General features: G+C 36.8%; 1 protein-coding gene and 1 long non-coding RNA gene across 2 annotated transcripts; one reads left to right on the forward strand and one right to left on the reverse strand.

Annotated features, from left to right (window-relative positions):
• Positions 1-58: 58 nt before the first annotated feature.
• On the reverse strand, positions 59-27,784 carry LOC114287051 (abietadienol/abietadienal oxidase). Its single transcript, XM_082907887.1, has 9 exons — positions 27,411-27,784; positions 25,982-26,306; positions 25,496-25,648; positions 21,774-22,025; positions 20,267-20,362; positions 10,088-10,166; positions 6,902-7,023; positions 755-882; positions 59-355 (listed from the first exon to the last, which is right to left on the reverse strand). The coding sequence occupies exons 1-9, from the start codon at positions 27,656-27,658 to the stop codon at positions 244-246; spliced, it is 1,515 nt and encodes a 504-aa protein (XP_082764013.1). The 5' UTR covers positions 27,659-27,784; the 3' UTR covers positions 59-243.
• On the forward strand, positions 21,759-25,494 carry LOC114287052 (uncharacterized). Its single transcript, XR_003637774.2, has 2 exons — positions 21,759-21,898; positions 25,114-25,494. It is a non-coding gene; the product is annotated as an uncharacterized LOC114287052 (long non-coding RNA).

Raw genomic sequence — 27,784 nt, forward strand, 5'->3', positions numbered from 1 at the left:
TATTTAGGTTCACATTGAGATATTTGAAATTTTTGTGCAATTGCTTGAACACCTTGCATGTTAACAACCTTGTCCAATTTATTATTATTTTTTATTTCAAATATTTTTATTTATTTATTTATATAAATTCAGCCTCATTGGTTTAAGTCACAAATTTTAATTTTACAATGATTTACAAATTATGGAAGGATAAGGGCATTAACAGTATGTAATGTATATAATGGGAAAATAACAATTTTATTTTCATTTTATTTTTTTCAACTCGTCGTCCCGTCTGGTTATTTGGATTTGAAAGCCATTCACTAATCGAGCTGAAGGAAAGAAAGACATCCGATCCTCCTTAAGTTGGGTCCACCTACCAAAATAATTTGCGGCAAAATAAGAACTTCATTTACAGCATAATTTCTTCACATCATCCACACAAAAAACAATATGTATATAATCCATCATATTTATAAATAAATAATGAGACCCACCATTAATTTTTGAATGTGATGTGTCCTACATGCACATATGGTGGAGTTTATTGTGTGGATCTACTAAGAAGTGGAAGAAAATGGTGAAAAGTATTTGGTGATATATATATATATATATATAAACCCCCAAAAAAAAACCCAAAGGACATCTTTGTTTACAACCATTAATTAATGCAACATAATTTTTCTTAAGTTTTTTATTTTTTTATTTTGGTACTTTGTAAAAGTTTGCTTGTCTGTATAATGTTTTCCATTAGTATTTGAGGGATGAAAACAACCTGTATGTAGTAATGAAGTAATGAAGAAAGAGAGCAATTTGAAGGCGAGCCAACTCCGCCCCCGGACAAAATCGAGCTCCTCCTCCAAATGGAGCATAAAATGGACTGCTTCTCCAATTTCTCTTTTCCTTTATATAGGAAACAAAACAAAAACACAAAAGAAAAAAATAGCTTTTATTTATTTATTTTTAAGAGTCGATGAAAGCAAAGTTGTAATATGCAAACAATAAGTCTAGAAACAGATAAATCAAATACAGAACAAAACAAGACACAAAATACATCAATGGACACAAATTTTCAAAAGTAGGTCCCATCAACAAATGCTGTAAATCCTATCTGTGGAGATATATTTTCTGAGTACCAACACGTGGCAAGGTGACGCCGATGTGTCAGCCGAGGTGCCACGTGTCCTGGTCGTGACGCCGAGGTGATCTCGGCTAGGCCGAGGTTGCCTCCGAAGATATCGGAATCCGAGATAAGCGGATAAGGGACAAGAGTCCTAGAATGAAGAGGGAACTCAACTTGGATATGGACAAGAGTCCTAGATTGGAAGAAGACTTCCGTTTGGGTAAAGATAAGACTCTTAGAGAGTTTATCCTAATCCCACTGGGAGTCCCAGATTAACAGTAATCCTAAGTCCATTAGGGCTAGGATTGTATTGGCTATAAAAGAGAGGCACCCCCATGGGTCTAAGGTATGCTTTTGATACTCAAGCTTGTGAGTTTAGTACTTGATTTATCTTTGAGAGATATACTGACTTGATCGTCGGAGTGCCCCCGGGTGGTCGAAACCACCGCGGGATTCTTATATTTCTGTTACAGGTCAGTCAGGTGCCATCTATTCTGCCAGTGCTCTCCAGCTAGTTACTAAGCGGGCAGTGTGGTCGGAAAATCACCCACACAATTTGGCGCCGTCTGTGGGAAAGAAAGAAGAATAGATGGCCAATGACGAACAGAATGACTAGATTAAAGACTACGCTCCTGCTGGGAGTGGAAGACCTATTGATTTCGACGTTGAAGGGGACAATAGCAACACAGACACTCGTGACCAGAGTCACGGAGTGAAAGAAGCCGGCCAGGAAGGTGACGCACCAAAGACAACAGATCGAAGCAACGAAGACGACCTCCAGGTATGAAAGGATAGATACCTGCGGAGGAACGAAGACCCTTCTAGAAGGGATGCAAAGACAGGGGGCATGAGCGCTCCCAAGAAGATAACATTCAAGTATAGAAGAGCTCAACCTGAGTGAGCAAATCCCGGATCCCAGATCCCAGAAGACATGATCTCGGCCTAGATGAGTAGGTCCGAGAAAAGAAGAGCTCAACCTGAGTGAGTAGATCCAAGATTCCAGAAGATAAGATCTCAGGACCTGAGTCCGAGAAGAGAAGAGCACAATGAGCAGATCTCAAATCCCAAAAGATAAAAAGGAAACACACAAGATCAGACTAAAGTTGGCCAGAATTAAGAAGTATGCTAGGGCCGAGGAAGACATGCCAGGAACAAAGGCATCGGAACAAGAAAAGAGAAACGGCTCGCCGATACGAGGCCGAAAATCAAACTCAGGTTGGAGCCAAGTAAGATCAATAGAGAAACCAAGGCCGACAACCTCGGATTGAATTCAACCTCGGCGACAAGGTCGAAGCTACATGATGAGAACCCAAGTGGATTTTAAGTTCACATTGGGGGCAAAGAGAAGAAGAATGCGGTTACCACTTGTTGAAATTTGTAGCAATTTACAAGTTGGTTAAACCAATATGATGCTTAGCCGAAGTTAAGCCGATATGATACTTAACTGAAGTTAAGCCGAGATAATGCTTAACCGAAGTTAAGCCCAGATGATGTTTAACCGAAGTTAAACCGAGACGATGCTTAACCGAAGTTAAGCCGAGATAATGCTTAACCGAAGTTAAGCCGAGATAATGCTTAACCGAAGTTAAGCCGAAGATGATGTTTAACCGAAGTTAAACCGAGATAATGCTTAACCGAAGTTAAGTCGAGACGATGCTTAACCGAAGTTAAGCCGAGATGATGCTTAATTGAAATTAAGCCGAGATGATTCCTTGTCTCCACTTGTTGAAATTTGTAGCAATTTACAAGTTGGAGTCAAGCTGATTCCTTGTCTTCACTTGTTGAAATTTGTAGCAATTTACAAGTTGGAGTCAAGCTGATTCCTTAATTCACTTGTTGAAATTTGTAGCAATTTACAAGTTGGAATTAAGCTGATTCCTTATCTTCACTTGTTGAAATTTGTAGCAATTTACAAGTTGGAGTTAAGCTGATTCCTTATCTTCACTTGTTGAAATTTGTAGCAATTTACAAGTTGGAGTTAAGCCGAGATTACTGTTTCTCTTCACTTGTTGAAATTTGTAGCAATTTACAAGTCGAAGTGAAGCCGAGGTTATAGTCTGCACACTGGTAGCAATCTACAGGTTGGTTAAACCAGAGAAGATGCTTAACACTTGTTGAAATTTGTAGCAATTTACAAGATAATGTTAAACCGACATGTGATCATCTGTTGAAATTTGCAGCAATTTACAGGTTGAGGTAAAAGCTAAGTATATTGTTTAAACACTTGTTGAAATTCGTAGCAATTTATAAATAGATTATTGTTTAACACTTGTTATGTTAATCCTTGTTGAAATTTGTAGCAATTTACAAGTAGGCTAGACCGAGATCACCGTTTAAACACTTGTTGAAACTTTAGAAAAAGTTTGCAAAGTTAACATTGAGTAGTATATGTTTCACACTTGTTAGAATTTATGAAAAGTTTGCAGGTCAGTATCTTGCCGAAGTAAAAGTTTTGTAGCTATTATACCCGAGGTATGTAACCCCGAGAAGATTGCACAAAGGAGGCAAAGTATGAAAGGCATGCACAATATTCTAAGTATAGAATCTTGCAAGAGCAGTTAGAAGAAGATCAAAACAGAATTCGTCGTGATTGACACACCTTCACCTTATAACATCATCTTGGGAAGGCGATGGTTGCATGCAATGGGGGCAGTTCCCTCAACGTTGCATCAACTATTGCGGTTCTCCACAGAACATGGGATTGAAAGAGTCAGAGGGGATCAACTGCAGGCGAAGAATTGCTCCATGGCAGCAATGAAAACTACCTGCAACATTCGGGAACCAGGGAAGGCAGAGATTGAAGACGAGGACATGGAGGTCCTAGATGATGTCGGCAAGGAGCCAGCTAAAAAGAGTGAAGAGACACTGAAGAAAATTCTCGTCCGGGAGGACGACGAAGAGCGCTTCATTCAGAGAAGGAAAGTTGAATTAGACATTGAAGAACAAGGAGGCACATCGGCCATATGCAGAGCTTACATTATCTAAAGAACAAAAAGGTACAAGAGTACAAGCGACAAAAAAAAAGAAAAACTTCAAAAACTGAGATGATGCTTAACCGAAGTTAAGCCGAGATGATGTTTAACCGAAGTTAAACTGAGGTGATGTTTAACTGAAGTTAAACTGAGATGATACTTAACCGAAGTTAAACCGAAATGATGTTTAACACTTGTTGAAATTCTGAGAGAATTTACAAGATAAAGAGTGCACAAAGTTAAATGTCGGCAAAAGATTCTCCAGAGTCAAACGTCGTTTTGATTAGAACCACTAAATGCACGCCAGAAGTGGTGACCAGAATTGTGAAAAGGAATAAATGCTTCAAGAAATAGCGATGATAGTTTGCAAAGGCCAAGAGAAAGATGGTCTAAAGGGGGTGAATTAAATACCAGAAGTTTTAGTACATCGGCGAAAGAAGAACACATCAGGTCTGTGACTACAGCATGAAGCCCACTTCCCTAATGTGATCCTAAGTACAACTTGCGTTCACATTAGGGGCCAGGGAGAAGGTGTAGGGGGAAGGAATGATAATTAAGGAGCAAGGAATGTTAACACTTGTTGAAATTTTTGAGCAAATTACAAAATGAGTTAACCGAAGATTATGAAGTCTACCACTTGTTGAAATTTGTAGCAATTTACAAGTTTGGTATAGCCGAGATAACACTGAAAGACGTTTCCAAGATATGATCAACCGAGATGACCAACTAGCTTGTTAAGAGCTGAGAAAGTTGGCAAGTACAAAAATGAAGACCTTAAAAAACTAGGGACTGAAAGCAAGAACGTCGGACTAATCTACTTCGACGGACGACAATGGTTCAGCCTCGGCAGTCAGTTGGAGGAGCTTCTCTACCGCTACCTCGGCATCAATTTTAAGAAGGAAGCAAACTACTCGGCATCAGCGGTAGGTTATGTCTCACCCCCAGAAGACAGTTGGAAAGAACTTCTCAGCAGCCTTCTCAGCCACGAGCTCAGCATCAACCTCCTGAAGAGTTTGATCAAAGCTCTTCTTGGCGATTGGCACCTCGAAGTTTTGAAAGCAAGGATTGAAAGCAAAAAATCTGGGAAAAGACACAGAAAACAGAAACAAGAATGTAATTCGTAAATCAAAAATGGTGATGAAGCTATCAGGAAATTAAGACAAAAGGATTGCACAGGTGTGTCAAGCCAAGAACAGTGACAGAAATCAACAGATATGTGAACAGTGTGTAGCCAAGAAGATGATTTGGAAATAACGGGTAAAACAAGCAATGGTGATTAACAATGAAGCAGAGCTTCTTGGAAAGCAACAAGAAACAAAACCAGGAGGAACAGTAGCTTACCAGAAAGAGGGAAGTCGAAATGAGAATTGCCAAAGTCTGACGACAATGACAGAATGACGTAAAGCTTTACCGGAGGAGAAAAACGAAGATAGTTGCAGAAGCTTGAAAGCTTGGAACAAATGACGGATTTAAGCAAAAGAGCTAGAAAGGAAAAAAAAAAGCCAGAGGATTAAATGAAAAAAAGAGAAAAATAGTCAACAAGACGACAAAGTTCAAGAATAAAGCCAAGTGCACAGGCACTAAGTAAGTACGTGAAGAACAAGAAAGTAATGACCCAGACATGATACTAGCAACAGAAAGCGGATATGACAAAGAACAGTTCCAGGCATTTTTGCAATAACAAATCAAAAACTTGAAAACAAAAAAAAAATAGAAGACAACAGAGGGCAAATAAATAGATTCAAAGTAAATCAGAAGAGTTATGAAAGATTGAGCTTAATAAAAAAGTAAGAGTTTATGAACCTACAAAGTGAAGTGAACGCCGATATGAAAATCGCCGGAGTCAAATAGGTGACTGGAAATCGGGAACTCACCAGAGAGTGTGAGTGGAGCAGTTGCAAAGCTCTTGGAGTTTACGAATTAAAGGAACCAGAATCTCGGCTAGGAGGTGCGATTTCAAGCAGTTTGGAAAGCATGAAACTTGATTCTTGACACCAGTGGACAGCAAAGTCCAGGGAACTTTGAGGTCGGCAAGTTTGATCTCAGACAGAGGGGCACAGATGAACGAACAGTGTAGGTTCCATCACCTCAAAATGCCGAGGTAATAGAACCTAGGGGGCAGTTGTGGAGGTATATTTTCTGAGTACCAACACGTGGCAAGGTGACGCCGATGTGTCAGCCGAGGTGCCACGTGTCCTGGTCGTGACGCCGAGGTGATCTCGGCTAGGCCGAGGTTGCCTCCGAAGATATCGGAATCCGAGATAAGCGGATAAGGGACAAGAGTCCTAGAATGAAGAGGGAACTCAACTTGGATATGGACAAGAGTCCTAGATTGGAAGAAGACTTCCGTTTGGGTAAAGATAAGACTCTTAGAGAGTTTATCCTAATCCCACTGGGAGTCCCAGATTAACAGTAATCCTAAGTCCATTAGGGCTAGGCTCCTATTAGGGCTAGGATTGTATTGGCTATAAAAGAGAGGCACCCCCATGGGTCTAAGGTATGCTTTTGATACTCAAGCTTGTGAGTTTAGTACTTGATTTATCTTTGAGAGATATACTGACTTGATCGTCGGAGTGCCCCCGGGTGGTCGAAACCACCGCGGGATTCTTATATTTCTGTTACAGGTCAGTCAGGTGCCATCTATTCTGCCAGTGCTCTCCAGCTAGTTACTAAGCGGGCAGTGTGGTCGGAAAATCACCCACACACTATCCATTCATGTGTTTTTATGTCCGGTTCTGTATTCCTAAACTTACTATTATGTAACATATAGATATATATATACATAGTATAATTAGCGAATCTAAGTGTGCATCTCTGTCTGACTGACCTGAGTCAAAGGGTCCATCCATCTCCATGGATTGAAAGTGATTGCTCCTTCATACAAATTTTCATCTAAATGAACTGCTGAAAGAAATGGAACCACAAAACATCCTTTGGGAATGACATAACCTGCAGCCAAGCAACATAAATGAAAAGAGATTAATTAGTCAATTATTTGTTCTTACTAAATACATCTTCTATTTTTCTAATAAAAGGAGGAAAAAAAAAAACATTCGAAATATCTTAAGCTTTTACAGAGAATAAACTAAATTATATATTTAGACTTTGTCAGAAAACATAATATTACCCTATTCCTACTATTTAAAATGTACTTAGAAAGAAAAAAAAGAACAGGTTAGAAAAACAACAACAATAATGTACACAACATATTTTGGCATGGTGGTGCATGTGACAAGGGAAAATGATATTTACTATTAATTAATATATTACTTTCGTTTCGTCTAGTACTAATGAGTTCAAATGAAAATATTACAATAAAACTCAATATCAGCTCCAAGACATTTTAAGTCAATTCCAAGCTGAATACGAGACGCAATGGCAACGTAACCTAATTATTGTAGGATAAATTTTTGTGTGTGAATAAGTTAGTTATAATATTGCAAATTCAAGCTTCTTCACCACCTATGCATTCCACCTAGCATTATCCATAAATATGAGTGAAAGCATTTAAACCATTATTTCCTTCAATAGGAGCTCAAAGAAGGGTTTATCATATTCGTATTCCTGATTATGTCAATTTTCTTTGGAAACTTTTTGTTATACTTGTATGTAGATATGCGTGCGTGTGTGTGTTTAAACTATAAGTTAATTTTAGCATTACTTGTACAAGAAGCTTTGCTAAGTATAAAGTAAAAACCATGACACTCGCTTTGGTAGGTACCTCTGCATAAACTGTGTCTGCTAAAAATCTCTTGTGATGATTCTCCTTGTGGCAAGAGGGTTGTGGGCTAATTTAGCCACTACACGACAGAATTGGCTAAATTAGCCACAAACCAACAAAACACATTCAACCTCCGTTTGGAGCGTAACTTACATACAAAGAGGGGTGAAACTACCAAATTACCCCTGGGCTAATTTAGCCATTGCACGACAGAATTGGCTACTCTAAAAAGACTCCAATGTCAATCTAAAATCAAGTATATTTTCATCATTGAAATCACTGCCCCTCTCTCTCTCTCTCTCTCAGCATACTTTTTTTTGGTTTCAATTTTTAAAAATTATTTTTGTCCAAGTTTTCAATTCATATTTTTTTATTTTTAATGATTTTTTATATTTTAATCAATTTTCTTTTTCCATTTTATAGATGCACATAATCCAAATAAATTTAAAAAGTATAATATTTGTGAATTTTTTAATACAAAAAATACAAAAAAAAAAAAAGAAAATTAAGTACATTTTCATATTTTGTTATATTTATTGATTTTTATTTTTTTTATTTTTTTTATAAATATTTTACTTTTTAAGTACATCTAAAAGGTAAAAAAATAATTAAAAACAAAGTAAAAAATAAAGTAATAAAAAATTATAATGTGCGACGTCAATTAAAAACATAAAAACACAAGTTGAAAACAACAAAAAACCAAAACAGACCTCTTTTTTTGTCATGTGCCAAGGCAATATATGATTTTTCACATCATTTTAAATAAATGACATGAAAAAACGTTTTTCCAAACAAACCAAACAAATTAAAAACAAAGTAAAAAATAAAAATATATAAAAGTAAAAAACATGAATTACCAGTTGCCACATAATTTTTTAAAAAAGGAAAACACATGAAAAACCGTTTGTGAAAACTAAAAACAAATTAATGTATACAAATTAAAAAAAATAACAAAAACGTAAATTAAAAAAAAACGACAAAAATACGCCTTATCAAAAAAAAAAGAAAAGAAAAAGAAATTAGCATTTGCCACGTAATTTACAAATAAATAAAACACATGAAAACCCATTTTTGAAATATAAAAACAAATTAATGTGTACAAATTAAAAAATGACAAAAACATAAATTAAAAAAAATAACGAGAAAAATACGTCTTGTTCAAAAATATTTTAAAAAACGTTTATACATAAAAACATAAATTACCATTCGCGATGTAATTTAGAAATAAATAAAACAAATGAAAACTCATTTTTGAAAATAAAAAAAAAAGTTATTGTATATCAATAAAAATAAAAAGACAAAAAACGTAAATTAAAGAACAAGAACTAATTAATGTATAAAAAAAGAAAAATGACAAAAACATAAATTTAAAAAAAAAAAATCAAAATACGCCAAGTCCAAACCCAAAAGAAAAAAGAACAAAACAAAACAATTTCGGTCCACACAAGTTGACGTGGAGGACCAAAAGAAATGAGTTGACATGTAAAACACATATGAAGGGCAGTTTGGTAATTTACCATGAAGACACCTCACCAAAAAGCCAAAAAAGCTAAAAAGCCCTTCCCAAACCAGGCTTTTTAACCCCAAATTAAAATAGCAAAAAAAGCCAAAAAGCCAACCCACTTCTCAAACGGAGGCTAAGATATAAAAACAAGCTATACTAAAAACAATTGACTATGCAGCTTTTAAATTCGACATGTGAGTATGAATGTATAGAAGAAGAAGAAAGGACACTTGAATCATACAAATATATGTATATGTAAAAATTAAAGGACTAATTTCAATGATGGTCCCCAATGGCAATGTATATATTCTTTATAAAAATTGAAGGACTAATTACAACAATGATCCCCAATGTATGCACTCTATTGCATTTGGATCCCTCATATCACAGTTGCATAAATTTAGTTGAAATATGTCCGTTTGTGGTCCTTATGGCTGACGATGTTCAAATCATTAAAAGAAAAAAGGTATTTTGAAAAAATAAAAACCACCAAAAAAATCACATGAATGGTCCCTGATTTATGCCCTTTGTGGCATTTTGGTCCACAAAGTTGTAATTGCACATACATTAGGGACCATTAGGGTAATTAGTTTGTTGTTTCTTCCACAAATACCTTTGGTATGTCACATAAATACACATTTCATATTTCAGGGGCAAAATTTATGCAACCAGGACATGGGAGACCAAAATGGCATAGAATGCATACACTGGAAACCATTTATGTAATTAATCCAAAATTTAATACAAGCACACATAGAGAGCCAAGTATATATATATATATTTGTTACCTTGATATTCAATGCGTTCTTTTGCTTCTCTCATTAACCAAATTGCAATACCCCCCAGTCGAAGTGTTTCATCAATAACCTGTAAATACAATAATTTTATATGTTAACGCCATGTTGTATAACAATGCTACACATAATATATATAGTTCTTTCAAAAAGAAGTTTTGTTTAGATGGAGATTTTTATTACTGACGTGTTATGTAATATGTATGTATGAGGATTGCTATATATCAACAACAACAATAAATAACACCTTGTGTCCCACTCAAATGAAGTCGGCTACATAAATCTTTTTAGGACATTCTGCTATGTCAAGGGCAATATGCTCAATTAAATTAAATAAATTCATAACTTCTTTTAACTACCACACCATGTTAGTTTAGGTCTTCTCCTCCCCTAACATTTTCATTAATAATGTTGAGAAAGAATATGTTAAGATGGTTTGGTCATGTCACTCTTGCTTACCATTGCATCTTGACCAAACCACCTTAACATGTTCTCTCTCAACATATTTTAAATCGGTGCTAGTCCTACCATTTAACATATATATTCATTTCTAATTATTTCCTAGTCTTACCATACATCTACCTAAGCATTCTCATCTCAACTATACTCATTTTATGAACATGTTGTTTCTTAGTTACCTAATATTTTGTCTTATCAGTAAATTTTACCAAAACTCTTCACCTTCTATGTGGCTTCCATATAAAATTGTTGGTTTCTTTTTTTAATACAATGGGCCTACATATACATATAGAATTTGTTACATGAACATTGGATACATGAACAGTATAATAAATGCAGTTATAAATATCATCTCTCATATATATATATATAACTGGCGACTGGAGGCATGTGTGTTTGTCTTCACTACCTTTTGTCCAAGAAAGCATCAGCATTAAGCAAACATAAAGGAAGTAATGTTATAGTTGCATTGTCACAATTGTCAGCAATGATGGATCTAGGGTGGGGGGGGACCCCAAAATTTTGAAAAATATCATATATTATACTAGAAATTTTAAAATAATTTAAAATTATAAAAGTTTGCACCCCAAATTTTTTTAGATAATTTCAAAATTATATAGAGTAGCCCTCCTAATTTTTTAAACTATAGAATAGCCCCCCAAAGTCATAATCCTAGATTCGTCCTTGTTGTCAGTGTTATTGAAAGATGACAATGGTGGGAGAGTGTTCTTCTGGAATCATAACTAGATCCACACATTTTGCAAGCTGCCTTGCAATAAATTAAGAAAGATGATCTAATAACAGCAAAGGATTCTTCAGGTTCCGGTGAAATATCATCTGTAATTAGAAGCACCCCATATAATTGTGAAGGATGTATTGCAGGAATTTTCTATGCCAAAACTACAGCCTTTAGATTAATATATTATAATATGTACACGAAGAAAAGCTTTTTAATTCCATAATTAAGCTTTACTCAAATATATTTTTCAATATTGTTTTGCATGAAACCATGGTGTAAGTAAAAATTTGTAGTTACAGAAAGAGGTCATACAACAGGCAACTAGGAAAGCGCATTAAGTGTAGTGGTACCCTCCCACAGTATTGGCTGGTGTTGGGTCTAATACCCAAATTGGGGCTCCCATGGTGGCATGACCTGTTGATCCATGTGATATGGATAAGATTTATTTGTAGTACACCTTACACCTTATCTCTAAGTATTTTATTGAGAGATTTTATCAAATAAGTAGCAAGCATTCTATATACTTGTGCATATAATTATCACATAAGAAAAAAAAAAAACACCAACAAGAATAAATTAGCAAGCATTATAAAAAAATAAAAAATTAAAAGTAGACTTTACAAAATAATAAAAGAGATTTCGTCTATAACAAACATTTAAATGGAGCAAATTACAGTAATTTCTTCAAAATAAAGAACAAATAGAAGTATATATTAAAATTTAGAGGGGGCAAATTGAATACCTATATGATAAACCTATGAATAATAAATAAATAAACCTATACCAAAACAAAAATTTTGTAAAGTTGAGGAGAGGCATGTAGGCCCATGCTTCCTCCATCCTAGGGTGTATATCTCAGATATGTATAACATAATAAATAAAGACCTTTCTACGTATTCCTGATAACACTCCGTATGCATAATTCATCTATCTGTCATTACTTGGTTTGAGGGATTTGGATTTGCGCTTGACTAACTCTGAATTCGCTTTCACTTCCGCTAAGTAGTTGTTGTTTACATTGGTATCAAAGCCCTCTTAGGGTGCTTTCATGCACTATTATACTGAATAATTTTCTAAAACATGATTTAGATTGGCAAATCGCCTTTTTTGAATGGCTAGTTATGTGCATAAATCTGTATTTCATGCAAAAAATGGTGATTTTTGAAACATGTAAAAAGAGCCTATTTTTTTAAATGTTGTAGCCCAAATGATGATAATCAAATCTCAAAAAGTTACATTAAAAATTATGGAGTCATTTGGCAACAATTTGAGTCAAAGTTTGAAAACCATAACTTTCGCTGCATTTTTCTCCCAAATGCATTGGTTTCAAATTATGAAAAAAAAAATATATATATATATATATATATAAATAAGTTCCTTCAATACCTTTATATTGGCATATGTTTTTGATAAATAAACAGACTTTATTAAAAGAGCATCAAGAAGATGCAAAAGAATACGAAAGAGCCCAATTTGAGGAGACACTAAAAACAACTAAACAAAAATCACTAACCCATAACGTCATCTAAAAAATCTAGGAAAACAAACAAATCCTGATCTATCCTCCTTTCCAACCCTCTATATGAAGTAATTAAAAGTCGATGTTCGAGCCATGACACACTATGATAATCTTCTTGAAAGGTACGCCGATTGCGCTCCAACCAAACCATCCACATCAAATAGAAAGGCACCAACAACCAAACCCATCGACAATGATGCCCAACCAGAACCCCCCTTCCAACTACACAATAACTCCAAAACCCCCCTCGGTTGCCCTCAAGAAACTCCAAATATAGAACAAATAAGCCCTCACAGCCTCGAAGTCACTGAACAATGAAGAAACAAATGATCCACAGACTCCGTATCAGCACAACACATACAAGTCACAACACCTATTGACCAACACATGTCCATGACGAACCAAATTATCAATAGTGAGATTCCGTCCTAAAGCAGCCATCCATAAAAAGAAGACCCCCTTAGAAAGAACACCCGATACCCAAATACTCTTCCAAGGAAAAACCTACCCGAATACTTTATAATGGTATATGATTTGCAGGCATTGGTATTTGATGTTTTCCCAATCCGTGCACTCAATGCATGCAAATCATATACCATCAAAAAAGTATTGAAACAACGAATATAAATGGAGGTAGAAGCTGAAGTGCAGAAAATGCATGATTCTAGTCTCACCTGAAAGAGAGTGAGCTTCACCCCCCATCGTGAAGGTGTTGGATACCAAAATCAAGACCACCATTGAACTCAGTGTGAAAAACAGAGTTGACGCCGCAGTGAATGGACCACTGTGTAACGCCCCACTACTTGCTGGCCCAAATAACGTGTGGGTCAACCAACAATACCCAAAAGCTTAAGTCCAAGTTATTTAGTAGCAAGGTAGTGGTGCTATATATGCCCAAGATCACCCATGCAAACTTCCGATGTGGGACAGGGTGTTACAAACTCCCCCACTTATAAATCCTCGCGTCCTCGCGAGGGTCTATAATCAATCAGAATACCACGACAAGCTCGTGGCCAGCCCAGAATAAGTGGCCCACATGGTTGTGTGCATGGGTCGGCTTTGATACCATTTTTCTTTTGACTTCCTGAAGACCCTCTGTCTGTTGATGCTCCTTTATTTGTCCATGCTTTCTGTTCAATCTCATGCCCCTTCCGATTAGGGCAATCAGCTATCCTGTGCCCCTGTTGCCCGCAAGAGAAACAAGCCCCAGTATTCCAACGACACTCACTATCCCGATGGAATCCATTACACCTAGTGCATTGCACCCGATCATTCTTCTTATCAACACTACTACCCATAGTTCGACTTCCCCAACTCCCAACCGAAGAAGTGTTTTGTCTCTTAGCATTGCCCTTCGAATTGTTAGTTTGGAAGTTGGAAGAACTAGGCCTCTTCTTATAATTCTCTTCTTGGGCTCTGGTAAGGCTACTCTCAACTAGCAAAGCCTTATTCAACACTGCTCCAAAAGTAGGTAACTCGAAAGGAACCACTTGTTGCATAATGTTCGTTCTTAGTCCACCTTCAAACTTTCGTGCTCTGCTATCCTCATCTGCTTCAAATGCTGATGCAAATTTAGACAACTTCGTAAACTCAGCTTCATATTCTGCAACCGTCTTATTCCCTTGCTCTAACTTCAAAAATTCCCTCTGTTTTTGTAGACGAACACTCCTAGGGAAGTATTTCTCATTGAATGCCTTCTTAAACCTTTCCCATGTATAGGGGTTGGCATCATGCTCGTGTATGCGCTTCTCCATCTGCCACCAATCATTAGCTATCCCTTGTAGCATAAACGTAGCATAGGTCACCTTCTGATCATCCGTACACTCAAAAACGGGAAACAACTTCTCCATTTCTGTCAACCATTTTTCAGCCTCCAAAGGGTCTGTGGCTCCGTCAAATGCCAAGGCTATCTTCTTAAACTCGGTAATGTTACAACGTGGCCTTGGTTGTGGCCCAACACCTGGCTGCATCCGCTGTTGTTGCTCCATAAGTCTAGTCAAGTTATTCCCTATGGTGGTTTGTTGTTGCACCACCCCGGCCAACGTTTGAAGCACTTGAACCATTTCAATTGGATTGGGGATTGCAGCTTGTTCTTGGTGTCCAAACTCTTGCCCCTGATTTCCTCCGACTGCTTGAGAACCACTACCATTATTAGTCACATTCCCTCGCCGATTGCTATTACCAGTCCGTCGATTCGTTTGACCCTGGCGTGTATTCCTAGCCATATTTGCCAATGTCTCCTCATGTTCCATTGCAACCTAAATGCATCAATAATAAAATCTCATCTTATTCTATTCTCAAGTCCCTATAACAAGTAAATAAAAATAACATTATATCAAATTATAAGCGTTCCCAATCCTATATCTACCCAATCTCACCACTATTTTATACCAGCCTTTAAAAATTACAACCTGGCTCTGATACCATTTGTAACGCCCCACTACTTGCTGGCCCAAATAACTTGTGGGTTGACCAACAATACCCAAAAGCTTAAGTCCAAGTTATTTAGTAGCAAGGTAGTGGTGTTATATATGCCCAAGATCACCCATGCAAACTTTCGATGTGGGACAGGGTATTACAAACTCCACCACTTATAAATCCTCGTGTCCTCGCGAGGGTCTATAATCAATCAGAATACCACGACAAGCTCGTGGCCAGCCCAGAATAAGTGGCCCACATGGTTGTGTGCATGGGTCGGCTCTGATACCATTTGTAACGCCCCACTACTTGCTGGCCCAAATAACGTGTGGGTCAACCAACAATACCCAAAAGCTTAAGTCCAAGTTATTTAGTAGCAAGGTAGTGGTGCTATATATGCCCAAGAACACCCATGCAAACTTCCGATGTGGGACAGGGTGTTACAGGAGGGCGGCACATGGGATCCATCCACAGGGTGGACCCCGCTACATAAGCATGGCTGCGGAGTTGGGTTTTTCCTAGTGTCTCACACACGAGCCAAAGGCATGTGGCCACACGCGTAAGGATGCGTCCAGGTTCCATTTGGCAGGTCGTCATGACTATTCAACTCAAGATTTGATTTCCTTTTTTTCTTTTATCTTTTTTCTTTTTTTTTTGTAATTTTCCAGCAATTTTTGAAAATTAACAAATATTTATTTATGAAATTAAACAAGAAATAAACATTTTTATTTCGTACTCGAGCAAGTGAAAGTACGTGGAGTACTGGGTTGGCACCAAATTTTAGGATGTTGCTCTTGAGAATGTATACTAGCTTTTTGGCATGGGTGGTGTGCATTTCCAGATTCTGTTGAATTTGTTTTGATGCAAAATTAAATTTGCAGTTGAATAAATGCCGGAAATTTGAAAAATTGATGCATATGATTCATGGACTTTACAACATGGATACAGTTTGTGATTATCTTGCTATGTTGTACACGGTCCAGTATGGGTTCTGATATATGATTTCATCAATTAGGTTTTGACCCTTCTGAATAAATTCTAAATAGAGAGAAAAGAACTCACAGCCCTAATGGCCCCAGTGACATATTGGATTCAATTCTTCTAGACAAATCAGAGAGATCAATGATTTTTTTATTTTTTTGGAGTACATGAGAAGAACATCTGATAGATGAGTTACCTAAAGGGAAGGGGAAACAGGAATGGTAGGGGTAGCAATATTGACCTGAACACATGAACACGCCCATTAATAACATGTTTAATCTAGTATAAACTTGCCCAAATTGTTAAGCAGGTTGTAAGCAGTGTTGAAATTGAATGTATAAAGAGAAATAGAGAATTGTATTATTGATGTAATATTGATTAATGTTATATTTATTACAATGATTCATGATTCCTATATATAGAAGAGGGTGAGTGTGTAGTAGGTAAGGAGTAGGTGAAGTGGAGGTGGTAGTGGTGTAGTGGGTTAGGTTTAGTGGAGTAGGTGAGGTGGTAGTGGTGTAGTGGGTTAGGTTTAGTGGAGTAGGTTTAAGTGGGTGAAGTAGGTGATAGGTTTTAACAGCCCCCCGCAAACTCAAGGGGGATAGGAACTAGCCAACTTGAGTTTGGAGAGAGTAACAAAACAAGAAAATAAACTGATAAATAAAATAAAACAGGATAGGAGACACTGTATGGTCGTGTCAGACCGTTGTAGAAGACTGTATGGTTATGGCAGACCGATGTAGAAGACACTAGCTTGTGGTGTCATAACGTTGTAGAGGACACTGTATGGCGGTGTCAGACCGATGTAGAAGACAGTTTATGGGGTCATGTCGGACCGTTGTAGCAGACAATGTTGTGACAGTTGTTGTGACAGTTTACAGAGTCTTGCTGGACCCTTGTAGAAACTAACCGGAATCAATGTCGGGACAGTTTACAGAGTCTTGTCGGACCCATGAAGGAGCTAACCGGAATCAATGTCGGGACAGTTTACAGAGTCTTGTCGGACCCTTAAAAAATACACTGTATGATGGTGTATATAGGCTGCCCAAATATATATATACATGGATATATATAGTGAGCTCTCAAAAGTCGCGCCCTCAAAAGGCGCGCCCACTTCATCAAAAAGCGTGCCCGACAGAAAGCGTCGAGCCATCAAAAGCTGAGCCGGAGACGCGGCGAGGCACGTGAGCGACAGAGTGGCGTGTCGGCCGCGTCGTCAGTGTCGATATAAACCAATGCGGAGGCTGTGGAAACCAAACCAGGCTGAAACCTTTGACCTTTGTCAGACTGCAACACTCTGAAAATACTCTGGATCCAACCCTTCTCTAAAAAACTCTGCGTTTTCGGAAAGAGAAACTTTGTAACACTTTATAGCCCAGAAAATGGCCTCTTCTTCCCGAAGTCTGCTCACTCTCTTTCCAGACCTCAATGAGTCAACAAGAGAGACAACTGGTGCGGTGGCCAGTGAACCTCAACCAAACACCTCTGGTTTTGCTCCGTTGAACTTTCCGATGCGGTCGGTGGAGCAAAAAATGGCGGTGCAAACTGATATTGAGGCCAATCAGTATACTCTGAAGTCATGTGTGGAAACCATGACTGCGGTCACAAACTTGTCGCACCGGCTGCAGAGCAGGACAAATGAGGTGCAACAGTTAAACTCCCAGCTGGCTCTGCTCCAACGCATGTATAAGGATGCGCGAGCAGAGATAAGTGTGCTAAAGGCAGAAAACAAGGAGCTGAAGCGGAAGGCCACCGTGATGTTCCGATTTGGAGGTCCACCATATGCTGTAGTGGAGGAGCAGGGTGGAGTGAACGTGCTCGGTGGAGTGGGAAACACGGAGGCAACACCGTCAAGGACCGCCCAGGACGGAGGCAAGAAGAAAAGACCGGCGGAATAGGCGAAGAAGTGAGGTCGGTGGGTGGCCGTCGGCAGAAAAGAAAACAAATCTTTGGGTGTTTGTGTTTTGGTTTTTTTTTTTTTTTTTTTTGTGTGTGTAAAATTGTGATCGGGGTTGATCCCTGAGATGAATAAAATATGGTTTGGTGTGCAAAGCTATATATATATATATATATATATTTTTTATTGTGAAAAATGGAACACAAAAAAAAAGATAAGATAAATAAATACAAATTCTATTTTGTGGTGAGGGAGTCGGTGAGGGAGGTGCAAAAGGTGATTAAAAGAAATAAATAAAGAAAGAGTGTGATGATGGATATGGGTATAGATGTAATAAAGGAATGAAAAGAAAGAAATAAATAAAGAAAGAAAAGAAGAAAAGAAAATGGGTTTGTGAATCTGTGCAATATGTTATAATAAACATATATATATAGAGATATATATTAAAATAAAAGAAAGTTGAGTGGGTTGATTTAAAAAAAGGATTGTGGGTTTGAAAGTGGAAAATAAAGAAAAGAAAAGAAAGGGGATCATGTGGTGAAAGAAAAAGGAGCTGTGGGTTTGAAAAAGTAAAGTGAGAGAGAGGAATTTTGTTGCAAGTTTTCTGACTCTTCTCAAAAACAACACAGCAGTGTTAAACTCCACAAATGCCTTCTCTGGATCTTGATTTCTCAGAAAATTCTTTCCAGATTTCAAATGGGAAATCAATTCATGCTTCCTTGGATCAACAATTACTTCATTTTCTTGTATTCTACCACTAACAGGAGCATAACTCAGAGTGGGGGCATAAGACTCGATCTTTGCTTGCCTTCTTAGTGCTGCATTGATCTGGCGCAACTGCTCATTCAGCCGTTCCAATTCTCCTCTCCTGTGTCTTGCAAGCAGTCCTCCAACTGTGGCCCCTACAAGGGCTACAAATAGCAGTAAGGGCATGTCGAAAGCAGATCTATCAGCCTCACATGTTTCTGCCAGAGCTTCAAAAGGCATACGCAACATCAAGGCATTAGTGACAATAAGTGCCACGGCTGGGGATCTTACAGGAACCATCACCTGAGCAACTAAGTCTTCCAGAGTGGTGTCATAATCTACTTGTGTATGGACAGTATCACAAGTTCCTTCTGATACAGAGGTGTTGACATCATTTACTCCTGTAAGCATAGACCGACTGCCTAGCAGTGGCAAAGACATGGAGTTTGAGAGGAATTTGGCCGGAGGAAGATGAGCGGCGGTGAAATACGGCGGCGGAGTGAGGGCGTGTAGAAAACTTTAGCGGAATTTGGTTGAGGTCCGGCGGACGGCTAAGGTGAGGTTGCCGCCCGCCGGTGAAGCGAAAATATTAGGTTCTAAACCTGCTCTGATACCATGTTGAAATTGAATGTATAAAGAGAAATAGAGAATTGTATTATTGATGTAATATTGATTAATGTTATATTTATTACAATGATTCATGATTCCTATATATAGAAGAGGGTGAGTGTGTAGTAGGTAAGGAGTAGGTGAAGTGGAGGTGGTAGTGGTGTAGTGGGTTAGGTTTAGTGGAGTAGGTGAGGTGGTAGTGGTGTAGTGGGTTAGGTTTAGTGGAGTAGGTTTAAGTGGGTGAAGTAGGTGATAGGTTTTAACAAACAGGCTCAAATGAATCCGCTTTATATGAGGGAAGAGGAAAGGAGGATGAGCCACCTAAAGCTAAAGGGAAGGGGGGAGTGGGTGGTGAGGAATGGAAGCTGCATTAAGACTCGAAATGCAAACCAAAGGCTTGGCAAAGGATGCTCTGTTCTTTAGTCTCCAATGACACAAATTTTGAATCAAAGCAAGTGGCTACAAAATAATAACTTTTAATATGTTCTGCAAGTAGCATTTTCATGAAGCAGCCAAGGGCACAACTGCAACGAAGATGAACAAGAAAAAAGAGAAAACTATAGCCAAGTTTCCCCCATACAAGGCAAAGAACAAATACCCCACCCTTCTAATTATTTTTGTTCTATTTTTTCCCTTTGATTAACAGAAACTCCATGATGGATTGTGGCTGCATCATCCTTGCCTTGGCTTCAATAAAACTAATTAATTCATAATTCATAAGAGAAGGAATAACAAATAACATTTCAAGTTGACAAACTATGTCAAGTGGAGAGATGAAACAAAAGCAAAAAAATGAGAACTTACACATTGAGTGAAAGACATTTGTTTGTAATCTTCCCATGTTAGCATATCTTCGCCATCCAAGTAGCTCCTTTGACTTATTATGCTTTGTTGCTCATCCTATTAAAATTTTAAGTAACAAATATGAGAGAGCGGCTACAATTTGCAAATGCATGTAGTAAATTATGCATATGTAGTTATTCTTATATCCCATTATCACAAACTAAGATGTTGGATATGGGAAGCTTTTGTTTTGGTAGTATCTAAAATTACCAAACCAAAGCTCAAACTACAAAATAAATAAATGAACATCACAGACTTGATAACACTAATTAACTGTTCGCACTTCTACTTTTTTTATATATACTAGAATGGTGGTACACACTATGTGTATGTAATTTACTACTCCCCTATCAATCATTTATTTATTTTAAATTCACTTTTTCATTAACCACCCTACTTTTTCCCTCAAACCCACTTTTCCCTTTTTAGTTATTGTTTCAATTCCACAAAAGGTCAATCCCTCAAAAAGTGGCATTTTGAATTTAAATCTTATGTATATAGTTGAAATTTTCATCTTGCCCCTACTTGACAAGCTATTGTCTTTTAACACCAAATGGGGTATTTCCTGTCAACAATAGTATGGAATCTATGAAGTACGGATACTCCAAAAAAGGTGCCATACGAGTATCAGATACGGATACATGTCCGATATAGCGGGATACGTATCGGATACGACAAATAAGTATATGATTTTTTTTAGATTTTTTTAAAATTTCGGATACGGGAGGGATACGCAAAGGATACTTGAGGGATACAGCAAGATACGTAAGGATGCAAGGGAAACGCCACATAAGTATCCAAATTTTTTTTTCTAATTTTTTATTTTTTATATTTTAATATGTCAAATAAGTATATAATTTTTTTTCCAATTTTTTAATTATTTTATATTTATATTTTTTCAATGGTCAATACTCACTACTCTCGTTCTTTTTTCTTCTTCTTTTTTTTTTTTTCTTTCCATTTATCTATTAAGCTACTTTATTTAATTTTTTTCCCACTTTTTTTTTTTTTTTTTTTTGTTTCCCTACACTGTTTTAATGTAAGTATTTCTTTACCAAATTTTTAATTGTAAGAACTTTAATCTTAGTATTTCTTTATTTAATAGGAATCACTCTCTGTATTTATTAATTTGTTTTAGGTTTTATTTTCAAGCATATTACATTATTAAAATTATTAATTTTTTTTTTCTTATGAACGTATCCCCACTCTACCCATATCCTACTTTTTCAGATTTTGGCGTATCGCCGTATCTGTATCGCTATATCCCATATCCGTATCCGTGCTTCTTAGTATGGAATGGATCCCCATTTGATGGGACCTAAGGCTTGGTTTGGTTTGGTTAATGGTATGGAATGGATATAGTTGTTGATGATCATGATGATTAAATTCCTCTACACTAACAAGGATCCGTTTAGAAATGTATTTTAATTAAATACCCTCCTCTAGATTAGGGGGTTTATAGAAGTACCAGTAATTGCTTCATGGCCCTGGGACACTGAGTGAGGAAATAAACAGCGAAAAGCATGGTCTTAGCCGTTGTTTCATTTCCAGCAAAGAGAAGGTTGATGATGAAATCTGCAACTGCATCATCAGGTATGCTTTCTTCCTCTAACAATCTTCCAAGTACACCATTATTATTACCAACTACCCCTGCCAGTATGGCTTCTTGTCTCTGCATCTCTATTTTGTTGTTGATTTTTCTTATTATAATCGCCCTTGCCTGTTGTTGATCATGAAGCACAATTTGTCAGTGAGTCATATCTTGTCATGTATCCTTGGTAAAAATTGGCGATATTTGCAATGCCCACTCGTCTTCTTAATTGAATGATGTGGACCCCTTGCTTGTGTACTTTAAGAGTGAGAACATGATAAGAAATGGAAATTACAAATATCATTTTCCTTGTATACAATTTGATTAACGACAAGACATCCTATAATAATCTATACTGATCAATCAAAACAGAGAAAACAACTTCTTTCAATATTTTGTTTAGAAGGTAAAAAATACAAGTGACCCATTAATAGTTGTAATGTTAGTACAGGAAATCAATCAAAGCTTCATCTTCACATAATTCTACGGATATAATGTCAAGTTCTCATAGCATGCACATATATCAACATATAAATAAAAGGAAAAAATATCTAGATAAACTTATGATGGAACCAATTTAGGAAACATATTTCATTAGAGAGAGAAAATCCCAAATGGGTACAAGAGCACTTAGCTCTGAAATATTCAATATCAAAATATCATAAATTGAATACTAAAGGGGCCTAACCACTTATTTATAAAATAAAAGACCCAACTAACTCTAACTAACTTTTATGATACTAAAACATAACCACCATCCTAATTCTAACTGCATCAACTTAATGGAGGAAAAAGCACAAATCTGCATCCCTGCTACGCTGGAAGAGGTGAAAAAGGTGAACAAGGATGCAGCGCAGAAGATGAGTGAAGATAACGCACTCCAGCGCGTTGCCTGCGATATACACGCAAACAGCCAAACTTTTGTTTGGGCTTCTTTATTTTTACAACCTAATATTCCAGCCCGAATGGACTTGAAACTATATCGCCACAACATGGAGCTGGCAAACTAAACCAAACTAAGCCGTATGTCCCAATCAAGTGGAGTCGGCCAGATGAATCTTTTTTCGCCATTATACTCTATGAATGGTTGTATGCTCATTTAACTTAAATATCACTCTTCCTTACCGTTGCATCTATAAGTCTTTTTGTACTTGACCAAACCATCTTAGCTTATTCTCTCTCAACTTATCTTCTATTGGTGTTACTTCTACCATTTCTTAAATATTCATTTCTAATTCTATCTTTTATAGTTTTACCACTCATCCACCTAAGCATTCTCTTCTCAGCTACACTCATTTTGTAAAAGTGTTGTTTATTAGTTGCGCAAAATTTTCTTCTGTAAAGCATCATCGGCTTTGTAGATGTTCTATAAAATTTTCCCTTCAGTTTTGTTGGTATTCGTCGATCACATAATATACCAGACACGCTTCTCCACTTAATCCAACCTACTTTAATTTTATGCATCACATCATCTCTAACCTCACCATTCTTATTAATAATCAACCTAGGTAACAAAAATGATTATGTTATCTCCTGGTTTTCAATCTTTACTTCTCTATTATTTCTATTTCTATTGTTACTAAAGTCACATGCCATATATTGAGTTTTATTTTTACAAACTTAAACACTTTTGACTTGAGTGCTACTCTCCAGATTTCTAATTTAGTATTAATTCATTCCTTGGTTTCATCATCATTTGTGACAACATACAACATAGGACATCATCTCACTAAAATCTCGAAGTTGAGCTTTTCCCAATAGGATCTTGCATTGTGGGTTACTATTTGAGCAACAAATTGCCTCTCCATTTTGTGAAACAACGGGCAAAAAAAAAAAAAAAATGGAAAAATGAAGGTGTTGAAAGCGTTTACACTTGATAATGGCTTGTCATATTTAAATTTCAAGATGAGCAAACTTTGGACAAAACTCTCAATAATGATCCCTACCACTTTGGTAGGGAACTTCTAATTATTAACTAGTGCTATTTGGAGGTGCAATTAAGAGGCAATAATTCTCTAGCGTTCCCATTTGAGTGAATTTTACAATGCGCCATTAGAACTATGGACAAAGGAAGGATTGAGCTTTGTGGCAAGCACCATTGGGAAACGATGCAACTACTCAATTAAGGAAAAGTATCTTGTATGCTGGAATTTGTGTCGAAATTCAAGCTTCCTAGGACATTCCAAAATCTTTCAAGCTTGACTTGGGCTATGGGGAGCCCTATGAAATTATAGAGGAACCCCTTGGAGGCCCAAAAGGTGTGTTAATTGCAAGACTTATGGTCACTATCAAAGTGCTTGTCCTTCTTTGCAGCAATATGCAAATACAATCAATCAAGAATAGACAAGAAAAAAGGCGGTGCACAAAGACCCCGTGAAAGATTGGGTAAAGGTCCAATCCAAAAAGGACGTTGGGAAGTATATTGTTGTCCAAGCAACCAGGGTAGTAGGCCCAACAAAGATTCTCCAGCCATTAGCACTAACATGTTTGGTGGTTTTGACTTTCTCCACGTTTTAATGTGATGATAATATTGAAAGTTTACCCAATTCAAGAGATGAAAGGAAGAAGAAACTAAAAAACTAAAATCACAACTGTAAGCTGGCTCGAAGGAAAGCTTTTTCAAGTTGCAATCCTAATTCTCGCAAGCATGGGCAAGAAGGTAGCAAGATTACTTAGCTAACCTATCCTCTCAAGTTGAGAGAGAACGTTTTTTCTTTATTAACCTAGGCTCTCGAGCTATTAGAGTTTACTTTTTAAAACATAGGACTCGCTGGTTTTTGGTTGCTACCCTTGGAGTTTCCCTTTAAGATCTTGTATTAAGATTGTAAATCTTCTCTTTTAGATAATGAAATGCTCACTTACCAAAAAAATATATATATTGTTCGTTCTATATATGGTAGACATTGAACCATTATTCCGTATAAGAATTACTTTCCTCAAAGAGTGTCTATCATGTATGTATATATAATTGATTTGATCTGAAGTAAGAATTAGATGCAAATCTTATTTAATTTTCTTTAATAAACTTAATTTCTCTACTAAAAAGGAAAAGCACACATGCACATGTATAAAGTTCAAAAAAATTACCAAATGATGAACAACTATCTATCTATCTGGTTTAATTTGTGAATCATATATATTCATTGTTGTGACTTCGTAGCTACCCCTATCAGGTGGCCAAAAAACTGGTGGCATTTCTAATATGATGATTTTTCAGGTGCTGGCATCTAGCAGGGTCAAGGCCAAATGGCTGGGGATGGCTTCTATCCAAATCATTGGAGGGTGGTGTTTGTGTATTCTGGGAAGATGGATGCCTTTTTTGTTGTGTTTTTGTGTGACTTTTGATTTGTTGCGGATTGTGGTGATGTTTTTTTATAGGAAGAACTCAGGTAACTAGTTCTCATGTATGGAAGCTAAGATGCTTGTTGTAATACCTCATATGCAAGTCTTCAATTGTAGCAAGGGTTGGTCCTGTTGTTTTTTTAGGTTGGTGTGGATTGATGATTGAAGGATGTTATTGGGTGTACATTCGATTTCTGTTATCGATAAAGTAAACCTTTTTGCTGATAATAATAATATTAAGAATTGTTGTCGTGTACCTTCATAGCAGTGTGGTAAGCAAAACCTGGCAAATTGATGGGAAGAGAAAGACAGCCGTCCACAAAATCAGAGAACAAACGAGCCATCTCATCCACTTCCCCTTCAGTCTTTGACACCCCCAGTAGTTGATTCACCATCAGATTTATAGCTACCTGCAGATCATCACGCCATCATGTAAAATTAATTCAATTTAAATGCATGCATGAAATTAGATAATTAATTAGCCATAGCCATAGCCAAAGCCAAAGCCAAAGCTGAAGCTGCAGCACACATGAGACAATTAATTAATGAAGAGCACATGCATTTTTAATGTACATATACTTACTGATATACATAAATACATACATAGTCATTAGCACATACTCTCAGTTGTGGGCCAATAGCTATTTGTAATAGCCAAAGCCAAAAAATACCTATTGGGTGACAAGTGATCACCATAGCATTATTAATTAGGTAAAAGTCTTGTAGTAGCTTTATATACTTGCCTTTCTGCAAACATCCTGAAGAATGATGACCTGGTTGTTTTGGAAATTGTTCAAAGTCTGAAGCATAACCATTTGAATGTCCTTCAAGAAATGGAACTTGAGTTTCTCTAACCGCATCATGTTGGACGCAATGCCGTGAAGCTTCCTCTGTTGCTCTCCTTGCACTGTGATCACCCCATTTTTTCCCACTAAATCTCTGAAAGATTTTGGGTAGCTGGATTGGAATAGCTTCCCCTCATTTTGCATTACCCATCGGTTAAAGATTGGATCAGCTGATACCACAGCCCATTTACCAAATAGACTACATGAGAATATCTTCCCATACCTGCAGTTTTGATGTAAGGGAGATGTATAATAGCAGAATTTGTAGCGACAAAATACCAAAATTCTTTTATAATTCTGTTGATTTCCAAAGGAATACCAGAATTACTCAAAGTTGATTACCTCCAAGGCTTACATTGGCTTACATCCTATATCTAATGAAAGCAAAATCCTAATAAGATTAGGAAACAAACAATTCAGTTAATTCATTTTTAATCATGCCTAAATCAAAGAACATTAAATATATATATATATATATATATATCAAAATAGACAGCAGTGAGTAAAACTCAAATTTAGATACTAAAAATAAACGTGTCAAAACAAACAGCATTTGAAACAAAATTTTATAGTAAACGTTACAAGCAAAACAAATATTTCCTGAAACAACAAAATTGCAAAATCAGAGGCATAAAACAATGGAATTTCTCCAAAATCCACCTTAGGTCAGAACAAAGTCATGACTATTGCCCCTGGACCGTTTTAGATTGAACATGGGGCTTTCAAATCAAATTCAGTAATGTCAGGCCGAACCCAAATTTACAATGTTTCCATTAAACGATCAAACTATTCAAAGTATTGGGGCTGCCACCAGGTGAGCATCAAGCTTGAATATATAATATTCACTCTCATCTTAATTTAATTTGCTCACTAGCTTCAACACGCAAATATATGGGTGTGTATAATGAGTTGTCCATTCATTGATGTCAAACTCAATAAATTTTGGTTAGTCAGCTACTGATAAATGCCTTTGGTTAGGCAATTACCGATAAATTTTGCGCTCAGTATTGATGACTAACTCGAGGCTTATTTATAATATCTAAAATGTGGATAGTTGTTATTGAGTTTTATTTCATTTCTTAAGAATTGTGGGTTTTAACTAACTACATTGGATTGCAGCATGAAGTTCATTAGAAACAAAAAGCAAAACAAAATAAATAAATAAATTTGGACCCATAATCTAGTTCTTCATATCAAGTACACCGATTAATTTTGAAGTAAAACTAGAGAAAATATTGTGAAAATTAGAAAGCGAGGGTGAAGCACATATATATATATATATATATATATATTGTTTTAAATGTGGAGAAAAACGTATAGGAGGTACCTGAGAACCTGTTGTTGAACAAAACGAGGTGGATGAGAACTTGCAACAGCATTAAACCAGTTGAAGCTATCTCCAATCAAGGGCCATCCTCTTCTTCCAGGGGGCAATTTATGAGCTCCTTTTGTAATTCCCTTGTTTCTCTGCTTATTTATCACCCATTTTGCAACAAACATAATCATCAACAATACTACTACTACTACTGTTCCAATGCCAATCATCATCATATAATAAGCCCATGTTTCTCTCATCTTCCCTTCCCTTCCCTTCCAAGACACAGAGAAAGAGAGACAGAGAGAGAGAGAGAGCTCCAATCCAATCCAATCCAATATGAACAATGATGGATCACAGAACAGAAGAATCAAGTTAAAATCTGT

Source organism: Camellia sinensis, chromosome 15 (genome assembly GCF_055761805.1).
Source record: "Camellia sinensis isolate YWXY chromosome 15, ASM5576180v1, whole genome shotgun sequence".
NCBI classification, from domain to species: domain Eukaryota; kingdom Viridiplantae; phylum Streptophyta; class Magnoliopsida; order Ericales; family Theaceae; genus Camellia; species Camellia sinensis.